Source organism: Neurospora tetraspora (genome assembly GCF_033439725.1).
Source record: "Neurospora tetraspora strain CBS 560.94 chromosome Unknown B0H65scaffold_5, whole genome shotgun sequence".
NCBI lineage: Eukaryota > Fungi > Ascomycota > Sordariomycetes > Sordariales > Sordariaceae > Neurospora > Neurospora tetraspora.
In genome coordinates this window covers 1,879,491-1,898,673 of record NW_026944387.1, presented here as the reverse complement: position 1 = coordinate 1,898,673, position 19,183 = coordinate 1,879,491, and the positions used below count along the sequence as shown (strand labels likewise).

Sequence of the window (19,183 nt, the reverse complement as noted above, 5' to 3'; positions counted from 1 at the left end):
CTGGAAACTCGTTGCCGCGTATAATTACGTGGCTGTAAGGGGTCTTTGGTCTTTGCTTGTTCATATCGACAATTCCCTGGACTCAATCCGTCGCGGCCTCCGTCTTCATCTGCTGTTGCTCCGCCACCGCCTCCGTCCCCGTCCAGTACAACTCGCAGATAAGGGTAGAGCTTCTTCTCAAGGGCAAGGTATTGGCGGGTCACCACTTTCGGCCGAGCCCTGGCGTTAATGGCGACGCGAGATGCACGATTCTCCGTCGTGGGCCGCTGCTTCTTGCCATAATCTCTCATGTACCTGTTTTTGTCCCTTATCGCGGCCGCGACGTCTTCTCGTCGCTCATCGGTCATCTCGCTACCCGAAAAGGTTCGGCCTCCACCGCGACCCATATTAAAGGATGTTTACTACAAGATTGTAGAGTGGCCGCGGTTCTAGTTATCTGCGACTACACTGAGGATATGCGCCCATCGACATAGAGCTGTGTCTTCTGATATGTATGGGTCTATCATGATCATGTTGACAGAGGAGGTAAAGGGAATGAGAACGAAAGAAACATGAAAGGTTCCATGTCATTCCAAATGAAGTCCACATTGTCAGGAGATATCATTTTGATGAGATACTCGAAGATCTATCCACAATACAGCTGCAGTCAAAAAGGAGCTTCATTCTAACTGCCGCAGAAGAAATACAATAGTGTCTCCAGTCATCAACTCGAACTTATTTATCAACATAGAAGGGAATGCGCAGCTAAAAGAAGAGCGAAAGACTGCAAAAAGAGAAGGTAGGCGACGGTTCGGGAATCGAACCCGTGTCTTCGTTCTTGCCGGACGTGGCCAAGAGTAGCCCGGTCTTACGGAGCGATATTCTGACCATTAAATTAACCGCGCGTTTGTTGAAAAAACAAGGCAGTGGCCTAATCCATATACCTCCTGCCAGGGAAGGAGCTACCCGGAGGGGAAAGAGCACAGAGAAGCTCGCTGGCAGTCCGACCACCGCGCCGGGACAGCTGGCAAAGACGGGAGCCAAGGATTTCGACCCGGCATCAGCATGGCACGGGACCTGAACCTGAAGCCCATGGCTGGCGCTCGGATATGGAAAGCAGTGTCCCGGCCAGTTACAGTGGAAGTATCTCACGTGAGTGGTCTGGTATTGCTTACCTGTAGGTGTTCAAGCCCTTGTTTCCATGCATGCCCACTAGACACTCACGAATTTACCACCCCTCAACCACTTTTCCCAACAATGAGGTGCTTTTACCGTCAACATTCTCGATCATTTTCGTCTACAATCCAATCATACCTTTATTGCCGGGCTCTACCGCACATCAACTCCGTCTCCCGTCCCCTGTCCTTGGGCTACCAGGTCGACACGCGGGGTCACAATCGCGAATGTAAGTACCACATGGAGTAAAGCAGCAGAACTAGTGTACCTACTTCCGTTCTTTCTCTTCTCTCGTCGTATCTTATGGCATGGGCTAACAACGACGACGACTCAGCTCCAGTGCCCTCACGGGCATCCGTTGCAAAATTCTCCGAACATTGCCAAAGGCAGTTAGGCGGCTAAACACCCCGCGACACTCAGCCAGGACAATCTCGAACCGCCCCCTCGAGCCTGCCCTCCCGCCATCACAGCTGCCTCGACGTGTCTCGTTATTACAACTCGCCATCAACACCACAACCTTCCAGACCTCAAAGTTTCTCGCGGCTAAAGAGAGGCCTCAGAGCCTCGTCAGGAGCGAGAGCCATGACCGCGTATTTGCACATGCCGACTGGAAGATCGTTGTCCACCACCGACAGCGCCAGCAGTCAAGATGGCGCCTCCTTCGAGTGAGTTTCCCTTGTTTGTGTCACAACAACCCCTTCCATCGCAACCATTATTAACGCGAGCAAACAAATGCAGGGCAGCATTGTCAAGGCCTCCCGCGTACTGGCTGTCACGATACTCTCATCGCCAAACGCAGGCCACCGTCGCCTTGCACCATCCTTTCCCATCATGTCTCAGCAGAGCAACAGCCAGGAGAACAGCACATCTCCGTGGTCCTCGCCGCGCCATCATTCCTGTGGAGTACTTCCGCCAGCTCCCAGAGGGGGGACGCTGAGCGTTGACTGGAAGCAGTGGGCACCAGCACCAGCACCAGCACGAGCAGCCTCACGAATGCCGGTCCTAGCAGCGATGGGCAGTTTTGGAACAGCACACAACGACTGGCAAAAAAGTACCGCACCGAGGGTGCCGCTTATTTCTGTGAGTGGAACTCCAGAGATGGCTCGATCTCGCGACACATCTTTTCATCACACATCGTCCGACGACAAAGAAACTGACCCCAGATTCAGGCCCCCTCACCGACTACGGTGGTACACGGTAGGAAGAGGTTCGTTGATACCTCTAACTCTAGACGGACACTAGACAGGAACGGAGTCAAGAGGAAACACTTTAGGGGAGATTGTCGAGTTATATGTACAGTAGCGTGAAGATAGCAGCAATCGCAAGTTGAAGAGTCTACTAGAGAACATCATACTCATCGCTGCTCGTGTTCAAGGGCTTGGTGTAGCGCGCCACGACCTGACGAAAATTCGTCCTTCAATCAACATCATTTCTTAAACTTCCGAAAAAATGTGATACCATTCAAGTAGCCTCCACTTTGCATTTGAACTTCGATCTTTCACTCATGAACCATTGGATTGTTGGTGTTGGATGGTTTGGTGAAGATATGAGCGAGTGTCTCGGCTGTGTTTTGACCCACCGGTTTTGTATCCCGTGATCAAACATGACCCAACCTTGATCTTTCGCGAGGCAATGAAACAACCATCAGGCTTTGAGATTACACTCCTCGCCGACAACAGGTAGAGGATTTAATGGGAGCACAGGAACATTGAGAAAGTGGGAGCAGGGAACAACAACAAGTCACATGTGATATGATGGCATTCAGGAGAACCAGACGATGAAGTATCACGATGGGAAGTATGAAGTTGAGGAATTATGATATTAATCAGCCGTCGTAGTTGGCTGAAGGCGTTCAACGCCGAGATATACTAATATACAAGAATAACACAAAACATGAAGCGAGGGACAGGGGCAATGTTGCGACTCCTTGGTCTTGAAGCTGCCTCCAATGCTTGCAAAATTGGCTCCTCCATATCCGACCCTTTCTTCCCCCACTGACCTGACACTCCAACCGAGAACACACTCTTACCAGCAAAAATAGCACTGGTAGGCGCCTTCGTCGTTGTCGTCGTCAACCCGGCGTATGGGACCGCCACGGCCACCACCGCCCCCGCTCATCCTCCTCTCCAGCCCACCGCTCACCAGCGACGGCTGTTACCAGCGCGCCGCGGCGGCGGCGGGACGATATTCTCCTCGTCGAGTGGAGGTTGCAGTTGCTGTGGATGCTGCCACATATGGGGAGAAGGGAAGTTGGGGAAAGGGGGAGGGGGGAGAACCGCAGTGGTAGTGGTTGTGGTGGTGGTGGTATGCTGGTAGGGCACCACCGGGCCCGGAGCAGGATGGTTCTGCTGCTGCTGGTACTGCAGCTGCAGCTGTTGCTGCTGATGGTCGTGAGGGCGATGGTGGTGGTGGTGTGAGTGGTGGTGGTGATGGTGGTGGCCAGTCTGCTGGCGGTGGGCAGTCTGCTGGCGGTGGGCAGTCTGCTGGCGGTGGTTGTTGACCGGGCTGGCAGGGCACCACCCGCCCTCCGGTGTGCGGGGCCTCGGAGGGAGGCTTCCCTGGCCAGGGGCCGGAAGGCGGCGCACCGCTGCAGCGGTAGCAGGCGCGGGCCTGGCGGGCAGGTTGGGGCCGGGGGTGGCCGGCGGCGTTGGCTCGCGGTGGCCTCCCTGTTTGAGGAGGACCAGACCGAGGGCGGCCACCATCTCGCGATGGCTGTAGACGCGGCGCTGATGGAACGTTCAATGTTAGTATATTGTATGATCGACTACCCTCAGGATTCAGAATGGGATTACTTACTTCCATTCCGCTTTGGTTCATGTTGGCGGCGCCGGATGATGGCGCAACAAAAGGCAGTTTCAGAACGAAGACGTTCTGACCAGGAAGAGTATGTTAGGAATGTGAAGTGTGATACTTAACGCGAAGGAAGGAGCCTCGCCAAGATGGCTTTGATGGTTGCAATTGTGCCAAAGAGGCGATGGTGGTGGTGGTTGATGTGTTGATGTGATTGTGTTGCGGGGAGAAAAAATCTGAAGGGGGAGAGAACAGAAGAGGGCAGCCTTTTGAAAAAATCAGATTTGTGGGCGCCTCAGGTTGTTTCGACTCGTATTGTTGGGTAGGGCAAGCCTCTTCGCTTGTCTTCGTCATCAGGCAGAGATCAGATGAGCAATTCGAGTGCAGTTCTCGACCTTCAGGGGAAAGATGGAAGGAGCGAACTTGCCCGGGTGTTGATAGGTAGCTGGCAGCTTGAGGTACTTGGGTACTTTCTCGGGAACGGGCACTCGAGACTGGGAGCCTGGCTCTCACTTTCTGGATGGCAGGTACTATGCGTGTTTGAGAAATTCTATTCCAGTCCTTCAAAGCATTATCATCCAGCTCAAGGAGGATTTTGGGAGACCGGACGATATGAGGCAAATACTTGAGTGAAGGACGTGACACTTCCCATGGTATTATGGGACCAAATGAGCGTCATCTCTACTCGAAGCTTTACCACACCGTAATGATGAATGTGATGTCTACGGGATCTGTTGGACAGCAAGTAGAAAGGAACCTCGAAGGAATGGAAGGAGAGAAGAAAGGAACTTAGATCACCAGCTACCTAGACAATCAGTTGAGCCAATATTTCTACCTGTTATGACTTTCAGCCAGCACTGCTATACTCAAGTACCTCTAGACTTGGTGTTTAATGATCTCACAGGTTATCTACTATGCTTATCATAATTGCAACAGTGTGTAAACCTGTGACTGTCGTTTACGTTCCATTGTAAATCACAAGCAGTACATATTGTGACTCTCTGTCCTAGAAAGGGGAAGGCAGCTTTGTGATGAGAAACGCAGCAAACGACTGGAGGGAGAGTCACCAAAGATGGGATTAACTCGAACATTGGACTACTAGTCAATTTGCAAAATGTGGTACTTCCACCTATAATGTATCCCAATCTCTGTTCTCGAACTAGATCAAGTGGCATGGTGTTGTAAATGGTTCTGGGCAACTTTTAACGTGCAAAGGTGAACAAAATAATAACTCTTGGTTTTTGAGAGATAAAAGGAAATCTGAGATGTCTTGTCTCTGCCTAGAGGTAAGGTACCTTTACACAACTTCACGACACTCAACTTATTTGCAACCGTCAAGTCCAATCTGATAGCGACCACAATGTGCATGAACTGAGCCTTCTCGGTCAATCTCTTGGTGTAGAAAGTACCGGCAAGTACCTGACGAGGAAGAAGGACCCCGTGAGGGCGCACGGTCCTTGACGCAAATATCATTGGCGCGTGAAGGGACTTCAGAAACAGACAGTCAAGGTAAGTATCCAGACCGTGGCTTCCTGTTCAGCTTGCCTCTCCTCCTTTCACTTGCCAGGCCGGGGCACTAGTTCCGTAGTTCCATCCCCTCCAGGCCACACCGTGTGAATTCCACAGTACTAGCAAAGAGCCGACAAGGAAGCCACAGGTGCCGCATAATTGATGGTTTACTGGCCTAGAGGTACAGTTCCAGTAGCTCCCCATCAGCGACAGTTACTGACTAGGTAAGGAGGGACAAGGCTACCCCTCTGGCCTCTACCCACCCGGTGCTTGATCTGACGGGAATCATGTGACTTGTTGTCCTTGAATTCCTCCTGCTCGTCCTCGGGAACCAACAGAGTCGTCCACCTTCAGCACCTGCGCCTTGACGGAGACCTCAGTCCTCTCTTTTTGGTTGATGAACCTGAGATATCGATTACTCCGATCACTGTTCGATACGCCCACCCGTGCCAGAGACCGGCTCCAGCACGAGCAGCCTCAGCTCCGGCTTTTGCTCCAGCTCCAGCTCCAGCGCCAGTTTCCGTTCCAGTTGTAGTACAAGCTGTACTCGGATCCGGCTCCAGAGACTCCTAGCAACACCTCATCTCCCGGCGTTCACACAGCGATGCCAGTTTGCCAAGCAATACTTGGTCAGACTTGCTACCGAGCACGATATTTCGAGCGTCTTCTGCTCCGACAAAGACTTCGACGGACACAACCGACTGGTACGCGTGGGTGATGGCTTGCGGTATTCTCCCAACAGAATGCGCATGCGAATCGCTTTCGGCAAATTATTCTTCAAATGAACTCGAACTTGTTCTCCACTCTCGTGGCGGCTACTGGCTCGACATCATGCGTGAGCGCTACGCAGGCGAGAAGCTCATCGTAGCCCGCGACAAGCTCGACCTGCAGTGAATCGACACCAAAAGGGTTGGTTTGCATCTCCTGTGGCAACATGTCCTCTCAAGCAGTCCGGCTAACTCCAGTAGTTGTAGGGGTCGAAATGATCATCATCGGTGAACCATTTGGTCTTCCCCGGGGGATAACACGTCAAACTCTTCACGTCTAAACCGACCGCCGCACTCCATCTGCCAGATCAAAAGTCCCGGTCCCTCCTCAACCACCACCCGGATCGGCCCTCAAAGCTCTCTTTCCGCGGAGTGTCATCAATCCCAGCGACGATTCCCGTACAAACAAGCATCGACGGTGGTCAAAATGGATCAAGAGTTACAACAGTAGCAGACAACCGCCTCCCCGAACTCGAAGTCACCGCCAACAAGGGTTTTCTCTTAGTTGTACCTTTTCGTTTGGTGAACGACACTGAAAGCTCCGTCTAAAAGAGCTTTTAAGCAAGAAAAGGGGCAGCCGAACGGGTCACATAGTGATCGTTCTGGGCCCAAGAGCCAGATGATGGTTTGCCGACGAGGTCTAGGCTGAAAGCACTCCCGACAGCGAGGGAGAGGACCGAGCAGGAAAAGGCCGAGAAAGCGAAGCAGGCCCAGCAAGAGCAGAGATGGAGTTCTTGAACAAGCTCGAAAATCAGTTCATCAATGCAGACCGTGCTTCTCGAACGCTGCTGCATGCCCTCGACCGAACTCCCGAGCAATTCGGACCCACATGTGCTGCCATGCACCCCAAATGCCGCCTTCCCCACAGCTTCGACGGCCCATTTCTCGACCTTTTGACATCCTGTCTCAACCTAGCGACTCGGTTCGGTCCATCTCAGTCGAGTTTCCCTGAGTCTTGATGGATCTTATGCGTCGCATCGGCAACAAGGAGGTCGATGTTGACGGCGACAAGCTCGTTGACGTCGCGACCGGCGAGAAGGTCAACACCAGGCCTTCTGCCCAGTTTATCCGGCCAGGAGTGGCCGAGCACTGATACCTTCCATTGGTTCCAACAGTTCCCCGGACCAGCAAGCACGACCAGCACCATGCATCTTTCATGCAGCCATGCCAATCAGTGCTCCCTGTATCAAAGCAAAGCATTCCACTTCGCAGCATGCTGGACTTTCTCCTCGGGTTTCCTTGATCAACCTTTGCCCTTCGACGACGCTGGCATCATCATACGACCTCGGCAAAGTTTCCGAAATCGTAGCCCCCATAACCCGACCCTTTTGTTCTTTGGATCATACACTGCGGCTGTCCTTACATCATTTAAGGCATGCTGTCATCAATGGCATGTCGTTGTATTTGGGTTTGTGAACAAGGGTATCGCGGCTCGGCCTGTCGTACCTGCATCAACAAAGGAACCACACCACCGACCATCGATCACCTTTGAGGTTGACAACCACAACATCCATGGAGAGTCGGACAATTTCGTTCGAGCGTTCTGCTCTTTCTCTACACATCTATATGAGCTTGAAATGTTTTATCGGCCACATCGTGTCGCTGTCGTCCACCAGCGTCCAAGCGGTCGACCCCTGGATGATGTCAACAAACCACCCCTGTTCCATGCTTGGCGAGCGCCGCCGCCCCACTCCACGATCGGACCCCTGAATCTGGTGGCGCTGGAAGCTCCAGTGGGCTTCAGGCCATTGGCTAACCCCTGAATTGTCACCACAATCAAAACAAACCATGGGCGGGCAAGGCTTTGCTTGATAAGAGGTTTGTTTACATCGTCAGGAGCGAGTTTTGGGTCCACTTTCAACGTCGATAGAGGAGAAGAGCGAGAGGATGGTCCTGGAAGGTCTAGGAGTTTCGGGCATGGAGATCGGAGATGACGGAACGGTTCTGGAGACGAGTGCTTCCCGGCGACAAAACCATCGAAGCCAAGCAGATGAACCAACCGAGAGAGGAGGACAATGAACCGAGTGAACTTGTGGGGTCGGATGAGGGTTTCTAAAGGGTGTATTAGCATGCCGTGTTTCATGTGTGGAATTGGTGTTTTTGGCTTTGGGTACCAGTAGTGCCAGAGTTTGGAGAGCTAGGAAACCGAAGATAGCGAATCGAGTGATTCTGGTCTCGATAGTTCAGGTACTCAAAGGAAGAAAGAAATGCTTGTTTTTCACACTCTCAATTCGTCTACCCATGTGCTTGTTGATACTACCACCAACACGCCGCACCGATAATGATAGTTCTAACGGTGAATCTTTTCTCGTCCCCTTATTTCCCAAAACCAGTCTCCTTGATAGTCCAACACGGGTATGACTAGAGCTATCATAGGTAATATGACAGCAAAGGGTCTAGCTCTACCCAACAACCACAATTAGGAGAGGAGACTAGGAGAGATCCAAAGTGAGCACCTGAACAGAACAAGAGTGCCTTCACATTGACTACAACACCATGCCATATCAGAGCCGAGTTGCAAGTTGCTCTCCGCTCTTCTTTCATACCTGCCCCATCCAACGACATAAGCACCTTTCACTGATACCGCTAACTGGAGTATGTTAAGTTCACATTTGATCGTTGAGGTATGTGGAGATAATAAGTACGCTGTTCTTTCTTCCAGCGGCGATGTATCACTATATGCCTTTACTGGCTACATTCTAGACACTTTCCTATCTACCTTATGTCTTCGAAGCTGTCTTCCGGTTAAGTCGTGTGTCTTTCTCGATGCCCATACGAGAATCCCATGCCCTCTCAGTTGCACTTTCCCATCTTTGATCCCTTTGATATCCACTTATGAGCAATCTTACGCACTTACTCCATGCCTCTAGTTACCTCTACAAGCCTCTGTGTCTGAATTTGTTTCTCTAGTGCGGTTAGAGGTAGTTCTCAACCCACACTCGCGTGCCAGCCCAGGGCAGTCTATGACCCCTCTCCCACTCTGCTCTTGTACCTTCGTCGCTTTCATATCGGCCCCAGCACCAGAGTCCAGACCTTTTTGTTTCTCTCGTATCAACCGCAAAATATCTGATGCTGGTTTCTTGTTTCGAGGTGTTGTGTCATGGACGGCGCAGTCCTTGTCGCAGGTCCAGGGTGTTTTGTGCTTGATGTTAGAGATTCGCCCGCCACAGTTGAGGGGAACCTCGAGCTGGTCGTTGCTCGAATAGAGGTAGGATATTCGTGGTCTTGTAACGCTTTGTTCTTCTTATGAGCCGTAGTGGTAGTTCGCGGTTTGTGTGTCGAGTCTTTGCCGTCCTTTGTTGAGGTTGAGTTATTGGTGGAGGAAGCGGTGGCTAGAGGTGGAGGTATCGACTCGCTGGAGTGTATTCGACGGTGGAAATCCTTCGTGACAATCAACACGTCAATAAACGTTCACACTTGGGAAACCAAATGCTGATTTCAACTGGAAATCTCATCGAGGGGTTAGAGTGAAGTAGAAGCATGGCTGTCAGCTTACAATGTACTGGATTCCGTTGGTTATGTTCCAAATGAGCGCGAGTAGGGAAGGGAACCAAGTGTTCGCCATCGCTGCTGGCGTGGATGCCGGGGTCTGAAAGCTCGAGCGGTTAACTTGTCGTCGGTCGCAAGCCGTTGAAGAGTGTTGTTCTTGTGTATACCGCGAGTGTCTCGACTAGTTCCTTTGGTCAAGATTACGAAGTTCTATCACCCAAGTGACCGCTGAGAATCAAATTAGTCTCGTAGTGTTGAGTTCAGTGTTTCTGTGATGCTATCGCATGTGAAATGGAACTGAATGTCGCTCTGCATGTTCTGGAGTGTTCCAACTTCGAATATGCTATCGTTGACTTCGAGAACATGAATCTGTTGTATCTTTGAGCTGGAATCAGGATCATGCTGCCGTGTTCCTGATGTTTTGATCGCCGTGTCTCTGTTGCGCCCCGCGCAAGATCATATCGTAAATCTTGAGTGTCGTGGTCGCCTCCAGTTTCCGGGTACGGTGATCGCAACTGGGCTTCGAGGTCACTACCTACCTGTATTATTGCAGCCGTATACCTGTTGCTGTAGTGATCGTCGAACTAATGGCATGGTTTGGACCTTTGCGATTGTGCGTGAGGAACCTGGATGGGGGCATTCACTGGCCTTCCGGGAGGTGACGAGGCTATCGAAGGTTCGCAGTTCACCACGACGTCGGGGTCGACGAGCGCAAAGGACAGGAAGTTGATATCATCAAGATCTATCTACAACTAACTAGAGTATACCTATTGAAGCACCAAGACGATGCCGTCGCCGTCGTCCTGGGCAACGGCGCTCCTCGCCTACTGAAGCTATCCGGCCCTCACAGCTCCCTCACCTTCCCATCCTGCCCCTCCCTGCCGCCCTGCCTGGCCCGGGCTCGCCCTCGGGGGTCATCTGAACTCGTCAGCCTGCCACATTTACCTGCCCCCTCCCGTCTCCGGGCCGTCAACTACGTCGCTGCCAGGTCAAGACGGCCCTTGACAGCCACTCCCGGCTGCTCCACCCTGTTTTTCTGGTGCTCAGCATTCAACAATAACCTGCTCTCGACCAATAGAAGTTCAGACGACTTCAGACGGGAGCTCTGGCCAGCCTCGTCCTCTATTTAAGACCTCCCTCTGACGGTCTTCCTCCTCCTCCTCTGTTCCCTCAACTCTTCCTCGCACAAACTCACACTTCCTCTTCTTCTCTACTTCCATTTCTCACCTTCCATTTCATTCCTTCTCCTCTCCTCCTATCTTATCTTCCATTCTTCATCTTCTTCTTCTTCTTGTACCTTCCACCTTCCTCACCCCGCACTTGTCGCGTCTTCTTCTTCTTCTTCTTCTTCTTCTTCCTTCACGCACACGCACAAATATCTTCTTCTTTTTCTTCTTCCATTACCCCTCACCTTCATCACCTTCTTCCTTCATCATCTTGTTCCTTCATCATCTTCTTCCTTCATCATCTTCTTCACCTTCACCTTCACCATCGTCGCTCACCATCATTCAACATCATCATCAACACTGGTAAGTCATTCTTTCTTGCTTCACTTGCGTATCACTTCATCGCTAATGATGATACACATCTACATTTGTCATTGTCATCTCGAGGCCATCGCGCCCGTGACAGAACAAAAAATCCCACATGTATCTGAGGCTCACATCAACATCATCTTCTGTTGCTCATCTTCATCGTCGCGACCATCGCTAACTTTGTTGTCTTCAGTCATCTATCATCAACATCCTTTAGCTTCATCTCCTCACTCACACTGACATCTTTCCTTGGTAAGTCGCATTTTTTTTTCTCATTCTTCACTTGCGCGAATGATGAATGGCATTCATGACAGAGCAACTCGACGCGCTGTATGCGTGCCTGCTTATTGTCATGCTCAGAGCACTGGGAGCTCGATGATGAGAAAAACCATACTGACGCGCTTCATCATTTGATCAACTTTATCATCATCATCTTGGTTGATCAGCACTTGCTAACCACATGGTCATCGCATCCAGACACATCTTCTCATCTTGTCTTCCTCTTCTTCATCATCATCATCTTGACTCACACTTGGTAAGTTCATTTCACTTTTCGTTTTGTTTTCATCGCGCGAATGATGAAGGCACTTCGTGTGCTTGCACATTGTCATTCTGAGAGCGCCGGCCGGAAGGTGACTCGGTGACGAAAAATGCCTTTCTGACGCGTTTCATTCATTTGATCACACACTTCTTTGTCATCTTCATCAATGAGCTTCAGCTAACCATCTTGTTGCTCAACATCCTCGACACACATTCTCATGATGCGCGGTGGGACTCCTTGTGCTTCGGCACTTTGGGGGGAGCTTGGCAACCTCCTGGGTGGGCATCATCGACACTCATCAACCAACGCTCAACATCCTCGACACACATCTTGAAAACACATTCTGTGGGCGGGCCTTCAGCAGCTTGGCAACCTGCTGGGGGGTACAGGGGAGCTTGTCTCCTTGGGCGGGTTTTCAAGCGACACATCCGACACTCATCAACCAACACTCCACACATCGACATCACCGACACACATCGACATCTTGAAAACACATTCTGTGGGCGGGCCTTTAGCAGCTTGGCAACCTGCTGGGGGGCACAGGGGAGGTTGGCCACCTCCTTGGGCGGGTTTTCAAGACACACCACCGGCGCCAGGTAGCACTGGCAGTTCGGTCGGCACAACAGGCACATGCAGTGGGCAGTGGGTTTCTGGGGGTCCTCCTCTTTCCCGAATGATGAACACAATCTTCTGTTCTGATTTCTGAGGAACGCATCTTGTCATTGTCAATCTGACGGGACTGAGGGGGGCGGTTCCTCGGTGTTCTTGGTCACACTTGAACATCGGGGGGCTGCGGGGAGGTTGTCCGGGTTCACACTTGTGTTTTCCTGGGCACCTCTCCGCGGTCGTCAACGGCTTGCATTGTGGGGTTGGCAGATCTTCTTCTTGATCTTCCCGAGTGATGAAAACGCAGTCTTCTGCATGACCTGAGGCCTGAAGGTTCATGTTTGTCATTGTCATTCTGACGGGAAAGTTTGGAAGGTGGTTCCTTGATGTTCTCCCACGACTTGGGTGGTGAACATCGTGGGCTGCGGGGAGGCTGTCCGGGTTCACTTGTGTTCCTGGGCATCTCCCCGCGGTCGGCACTGGGGGATTTCAGGTATGTGTGTTCGTTTCTTTTTGTCTTTGTCATTTTCATGTTTGTCAGTTTCCATGTCTTGTCTCTTGCGTGTTCGGTCGCATGGTCGCGGTTTGGTTCACACTCACCTCATGTTTCTTCTTCACTTCATGTTTCTTCTTCATTCCGTATTTCTTCTTCATTCATGTTTCTTCTCCTCATGTTTCGTGTTCAACTCATGTTTCCCACTCACTTCATGTTTTCATTCAAATCATTCACCTTCTCCCCGATGATGCTTCTGGCTAGGGGTTCATCATCATCTGCCCGATGAAGTTTGGTGACGAGTGTCCCACTAGACTCCAGCATAGGCAGTGCCTATGGCCGAGGGCCCCCCTTCCGAATGATGCTTGGTGACAAGTGCACCACCGGCTAGGCCGGTAAACCGAGTGGTCTAGTTGACGGGTTACAATATTTCATATTTCCATGGTTCGTTCTTTCTGCCCGATGAAGTTTGGTTGCGAGTGCGCCACTGGTAGTTCCAGCACAGGCAGTGCCTGTGGCCGAGGGCCTTCCGAATGATGCTTGGTGACAAGTGCACCACCGGCTAGGCCGGTAAACCGAGTGGTCTAGTTGACGGATTACGATATTTTCTTGTGCTTTTTTCCCGATGATGTCTGGTGTCGAGTGCACCACCGGCTAGGCCGGTAAACCGAGTGGTCTGGCGGAGGGGTTATGGTTTTTTCCTTGTCTTTTTCCCAATGAAGTTTGGTTAGCTAGTGCGCCACTGAGCTCTGACAAGTGTCATCTCGGCAGAGGCAAGTGCCTCTGGCCGAGGGTTCAGTTACCGGATGATGCTTGGTGACAAGTGCACCACCAACAAGTGTTGGTAAACCGAGTGGTCTAGCTGACGGGCGGTTCCTTGGTGTTCTTGAACATCAGGGGGTTGCGGGGAGGCTGTCTGGGTTCGTCCTGGGCACCTCTCCGCGGCGACAGGTAAGTCATCTTCTTTTCCCGAACGTCATCTTCTTTTCCCAAAAGTCATCTTCTTTCCCAATGAAGTTTGGCTGCGAGTGCGCCACTATCAAGTGATAGCATAGGCAGTGCCTATGGCCCAGGGTTCAGTTACCGGATGATGCTTGGTGTCCAAGTGCACCACCAACAAGTGTTGGTAAACCGAGTGGTCTGACTGACGGGTCCGAATGATGCTTGGTGACAAGTGCACCACCAGTCAAGTGGCTGGTAAACCTAGTGGTCTAGCTGACGGGCGGTTCTTCGGTGTTCTTCTTGAGCATCGGGGGCTGCGGGGAGGTTGTCCGGGTACGTCCTGGGCACCTCTCCGCGGTAACAGGTAAGTCATCCTTTTCCCCGATGAAGTTTGGTTAGCGAGTGCGCCACTGGTAGTTCCAGCAGAGGCGAGTTGCCTCTGGCGGAGGGTTTTGTTTCCTAATCCCGAATGATGTCTGGTGTCAAGTGCACCACCGTCAAGTGGCGGTAAACCGAGTGGTCTAGCTGACGGGTTTTTTTCCCTTGTATTTCGTTCCCCGGATGAAGTTTGGTTAGCGAGTGCGCCACTGGCAAGTGCCAGCAGAGACAAGTGTCTCTGGCTGACGGGCTCCCGAATGATGCTTGGTGTCAAGTGCACCACCGGTCGAGTGCCGGTAAACCGAGTGGTCTAGCTGACGGGCAGTTTGTGTTTGTTGTCTTAGTGGACAACAACCAAGCTGCGGGGAGGTTGTCTGGGTACGTCCTGGGCACCTCTCCGCGGTAACCTGCAAAGGAAACCCTGTTCCATTTCATGGAGTGTTGTTAACGCGTGGTTCCCTACGGTCTGCCGGGGTGTCGACGTAACGAAGCACAAACCACCTCAGTCCCGTCCTGGCATCGTGGCTTGCCCGTGCTGGTCGGCATCTGAGAAGGTCTCGGTAGATGCTGTAGAGAGAACCTCATGAGTATCGAGAGACGGCCGTATCTGGGGGATGTTCGTAACCGGGGGATGCCAATTTTCACTTCGTACTAACTGGGGGATCTTCATATCATCACACGGTCCTAACAGGGGGATATTCGTAGCTGGGGGATGTTCGTGGGGATGTTCAACACTATTCCCCCGCCATCCTCCAGTTCCAGGTTTGTTTCCCGTTTCTTTTGTCCCTTCTTCATCCTTTCCGTCTTCATCTTTTCTATCTTCTCTTTGGTGCCTTCTCTTTTCGTATTGTGTGGTAAGTCCCTTTCCTCCTTTACCTCATGCCCTGGCAGCTGCTAACATCGATGACAGTTCGTTTTCCCATTCAACATGGAAGAAGCCAGGTTGGATAGTTGGGCTGCCGCGTCCTTACGATGATCCCATCCTGGCTTTCGCGTTTGCATTTCCAAAGCACCGCCGTGTGACGTGAATATGGCGGATCGCTTCGTCGCCGCATGAATAGGGTGGAACCAGTGCCTCGGTGCGCCTGGGAAAAACTCCCTTCCATGTACACGTCCCTGGCACCCAGTACTGCTTGCTCCATGTCCCCGTGTTGATCCCCAGGGATCGTAATACTTCACGTTTTCTTTTGTTCGCGCTCACCTCCTTTCCTTCCCTTGATTCATAACAACGGGGGGCCGCCAATGATGAGTTCACTAAGACGACCGACGGGGGATTCACCAAGACGACGCATATGAACTGAGGCGGTTACACGGTACCTCGGTGGAGCAAGCAGTACAGCCCTGAAAAGTGTAAGGGTCCAAGTGAGAGTGGTTCTATGAGGGGACGGATAACACAATCGATGATGATGAAAGACCACTTGCGTCGTTCGAGCTGAGATTGTACGTGGGATGAGAATATTCAGGTGCAGCACCAGTGTTGGATTCGCTTTTCCTTCGGTGCTACAACCTCGAGAACACTGGGGGTTGTGATCTTTCTGGGGGAAATAACATGAAGAAGAAGGTGGATGCGACCTGTGATGAAGCGTCCTTGTCTCTGAAGTACAATGCAGGTTGCAACACTTGTGTTCTCTTGCGTACGTACTCAAGACGAGATTATCAGCGATCTGAGGTCATTCTAAGATGCATGTGTTCGACATGGAAGGCAGGTTGGGTTGAGATTGAACCAGTGCCGCGACTGCTTTTGGGGAACTCGGCCCTTGGAGCATCGCAAATACCAGGTATAGTGGCTGCTTTCCTTTCTTTTTCATACAGTTCTTTTACAACCAATAATGATTGAAATCTCTGAACACTCAAACTTATGTGGACCTATTCACCCATGACAAATCACTCACACCAATCTGAACCGCTTGAACTTTCAAGGAACTTTTGTTGGCTGCGCTTTTCACAGGGGCTTATATGCTAACATCCTTCAATCCCAGGGGATACCAGACTGAAGGCTAGCTGCTTAGGACGTGAAAGGCGGCCACGATCGAAAGGATTGTATGAGTATGGCTGAGGATTGAAGATGGGTTGTTGTACATGTAGGCAAACAGGATAAAGGATGAGGCGAGAAAGTCACAGTACAGATTTTCGGGAATGTCAGAACCAGCTACACGTCGGAGCCAACCAGCGGAATAAGAATGTCAATGAGAATGTTAATGCCAATTGCAAGGAAGATGGCAATGGAACACACGTTGTTATCGAACTCAATGAGATAGCCATGCATGCATTCATGGGGAACACGAGCTTCACTTGTGTAAGACACCATTAGATAGGTACCTCTAGGAGGGAATCGAGAAGCCAAGCCAACAAAGAGTGTTCGGGAAAACAATGCATGTGTGAAGTGTGACTCGGTCAAGCCTCAGTACCTCTATCATTGTGCGGTGTAACTGGAAGCGGAACTGCTCTGCTCGATGACGGCTGCGTAGTTGCCAGCATCGCAGGCAGACAATGGCGTGTAGACTGGAGGTAGTTTGAACGCAAAGAAAATCATTGGTTGACCTTAGATGAATGAGGCTCCCGACCTTGTAACACGGCGCCCGCTGTGTGCTTCCCCATACTTATGCACTACCTCGGAAGCACCGTTGTGAAGTTGTGGGATAACGGGTGTGAGCATAAACATAAAGCACGCATGCCGGGGTCGAGCGATGGTCGTGGAAGATCATTGAGCAGCTCAGGGAATTGAAGAGGTCGCTTCTCGTAACCAGAAAGCCCAGTTACCTCAACATTTGAAGGGAAAGGGGAACGGGCATGGGTATCTCGTTCTCTCGACTGGGACAGGTCAAAGAAACGCGTAATGATGCCACTCGGCCGCCGCTTCCGATAACAGGAGCGGATATCATGGCTTTCCACACGACGTGAGGCAGCCAGCACGAGCAGGCCGCCCAGTATCGTCGAAGCAATGACAGCACCACGCATAAGTCCAGTGATCCATCGGCCAACAAGCTTCCAATTACATGAGACTGACTCGGTAAGAACACAGGAACGAGCTAGAGTATCTCCTTGGCCATGAGGCATACTACCTGCTACCTGGGTGATGATCTCGCACAATAGACGCCCCAGGGTGGGATTCCCAGGGGCGGAGACGAGGAGGGCGACTTGCCCATCAATATTAGTCTAGCAACCACACTGGCGGAACCCGCAAGCGATGGAGCAAAGGTTGTGTCCGCTGGGTATGGGAAGGAGAGATTCGTTGGTGAGGTGGTGTCTAGACGATGCGAAAGACAAAGTGCCAAATTGTGTGGTCTCATCTCCCAATATTAACGAGCGGCAGCACATAGGCTGAGATGGCGTGAAAGGCCCGGTTGATCCCCGGTCGAGTTCATCCCTTGAGGCACAGGCTTGTGAAAATGAGTCACTGTGTGCTTGAGACGCGGCTATTACCACCACTCGGCGATAACAGACATAGGAAGCCCTGTTGATAGGAGGATTACGCGTCCTTCATCAGCCACCCGTCTGTCTCATCTCGAAGCTCCAAATCCATGCCACTGCCCGGTCAGTCGAGGTCGGGGTCGGGGTTCTTGGTTTGCCGACGGGTCGTCGTTGTCCGCCTACCTTATTCAGTCGCTGCTGCCGTCGAGGGATTGGAGGCCTCGTGATAGGAGCATATGGCTTTGGCTTGTGAGTCAGTAGGCAACTGGTTATCATTCGTTCGAACAGCCTCGGCCAAGCAGCTTCGCGTAGGTGAAGGCAACTATAATGATCATGATGAATAGGGGAAGACAAGAAGAGCGGCCAAGTGACTACCTAATGGTGGGCCAATGGGTGTGTCAATAACAAGAGCAGCAACAAGTAGTAATGGTCAAGAATGTCTTGATAAATGATCAATTGCAGTGGAGGTGTCGTCGGACATCGGGCAATTCGAGTTACGGGGAAAGAACTCGCCAATAATAGTATGGGAATAAGTACCTCTATTGTCAAAAGGAAAACCTCTTTCGTATGTGGGATATGCGCTACCGACTTTGAGATACGAGGTTTCGGGCAATCATATAGTCGTGGTGAAGAATTATAAAAGATTGCGAAATTTGTAGGATACGTATAGGAAATCGTAGGGTGCGGGTAGGTTTTCCCTTCTTCTTTCCTCTCCCTCCGCTCCGTCTTCTCTTCTCTTCTTCTTGCTCTCCTCTTCTTCTTTCTCTCCTTCTCATCCTCCTTTCCTTCCTCCTCGATTTCGTTCTTCTGCTCCCCCTCTCCTCCTCTCTTACGCCGGCGGTCCTTGTCTCTCCGAGCCAGACGCATGGCTTGCGCGGGGTCGGGGATTGGGGCGGGCGAAGGGCTTTGGCGAGGAGGGGAAGGGTTGCGGCGAGGAGCCGAAGGGTTCCTGGGAGGAAACCCCGGGGGAGGAAGAGGCAGGGGAGACGGATTCTTTGTTGCCGCTGTTGTTGCAGTTGCTGTTGATGCGGTTGCTGTGCTGCTGCTCCTCCTCCTGCTGCTGCTGCTGCTGCGCCCTCTCAGCCCTGTCCGCAGCCTTCCATTCCAGCTTCTGTTTCTCCTTTTTATGGTTTTTCCAACCCAGCTAACCCATCCAAAAGACCCCAGCGGCGCCCATTGCTCCCAATGCTATGGTGATCTTATCCGAGGTTTTTAGCCCCGGGGTGGCGGCCGGGGTGGCGGTGGTGTGGTGGATGGTGAGGGCGGTGGGAGGAAGAGGCAGGGGAGACGGGTCCTTTGTTGCCGCTGTTGTTGCAGTTGCTGTTGATGTTGTTGCTGTTGATGCTGTTACTGTTGTCGCTGATGTAGCATTTGGGAGCCGGCCGACAACACGAAGACATGGAACCAAGACCGGATTCTGGGCAACCTTTTCAGCCGGGACAGCACCGCCAGTAGGCGTCGCGGGAGCCGGGAGCGGAGGGAAGTTTCTTGCGCTCGGGGATGGGGGTGATGGTGGTGTTGAGACTGATGGTTCCCCTGTTCCGAGCGAGTAGGACTCGCTGGATTT

General features: G+C 51.8%; 3 protein-coding genes and 1 pseudogene across 4 annotated transcripts; 1 reads left to right on the top strand and 3 right to left on the bottom strand.

The window, feature by feature from the left end:
- Positions 1 to 781: 781 nt before the first annotated feature.
- On the bottom strand, positions 782 to 884 carry B0H65DRAFT_t292 (annotated as a pseudogene). Its single transcript has one exon. The product of its transcript is annotated as a tRNA-OTHER (tRNA).
- A 920-nt stretch (positions 885 to 1,804) lies between these two features.
- On the top strand, positions 1,805 to 2,356 carry B0H65DRAFT_549915 (uncharacterized protein; the record flags this gene model as incomplete). Its single annotated transcript, XM_062829699.1, has 4 exons — positions 1,805 to 1,820; positions 1,894 to 2,058; positions 2,110 to 2,235; positions 2,325 to 2,356. The coding sequence occupies 4 exons, from the start codon at positions 1,805 to 1,807 to the stop codon at positions 2,354 to 2,356; spliced, it is 339 nt and encodes a 112-aa protein (XP_062680520.1).
- Positions 2,357 to 3,293: 937 nt separating this feature from the next.
- B0H65DRAFT_549914 (uncharacterized protein) lies at positions 3,294 to 3,972 on the bottom strand (the record flags this gene model as incomplete). Its single annotated transcript, XM_062829698.1, has 2 exons — positions 3,294 to 3,881; positions 3,952 to 3,972. The coding sequence occupies 2 exons, from the start codon at positions 3,970 to 3,972 to the stop codon at positions 3,294 to 3,296; spliced, it is 609 nt and encodes a 202-aa protein (XP_062680519.1).
- Positions 3,973 to 17,475: 13,503 nt separating this feature from the next.
- Positions 17,476 to 18,644, bottom strand: B0H65DRAFT_227751 (uncharacterized protein). Its single transcript, XM_062822147.1, has 2 exons — positions 18,154 to 18,644; positions 17,476 to 17,856 (listed from the first exon to the last, which is right to left on the bottom strand). The coding sequence occupies exons 1-2, from the start codon at positions 18,481 to 18,483 to the stop codon at positions 17,689 to 17,691; spliced, it is 498 nt and encodes a 165-aa protein (XP_062680518.1). The 5' UTR covers positions 18,484 to 18,644; the 3' UTR covers positions 17,476 to 17,688.
- Between the last annotated feature and the right edge of the window lie 539 nt (positions 18,645 to 19,183).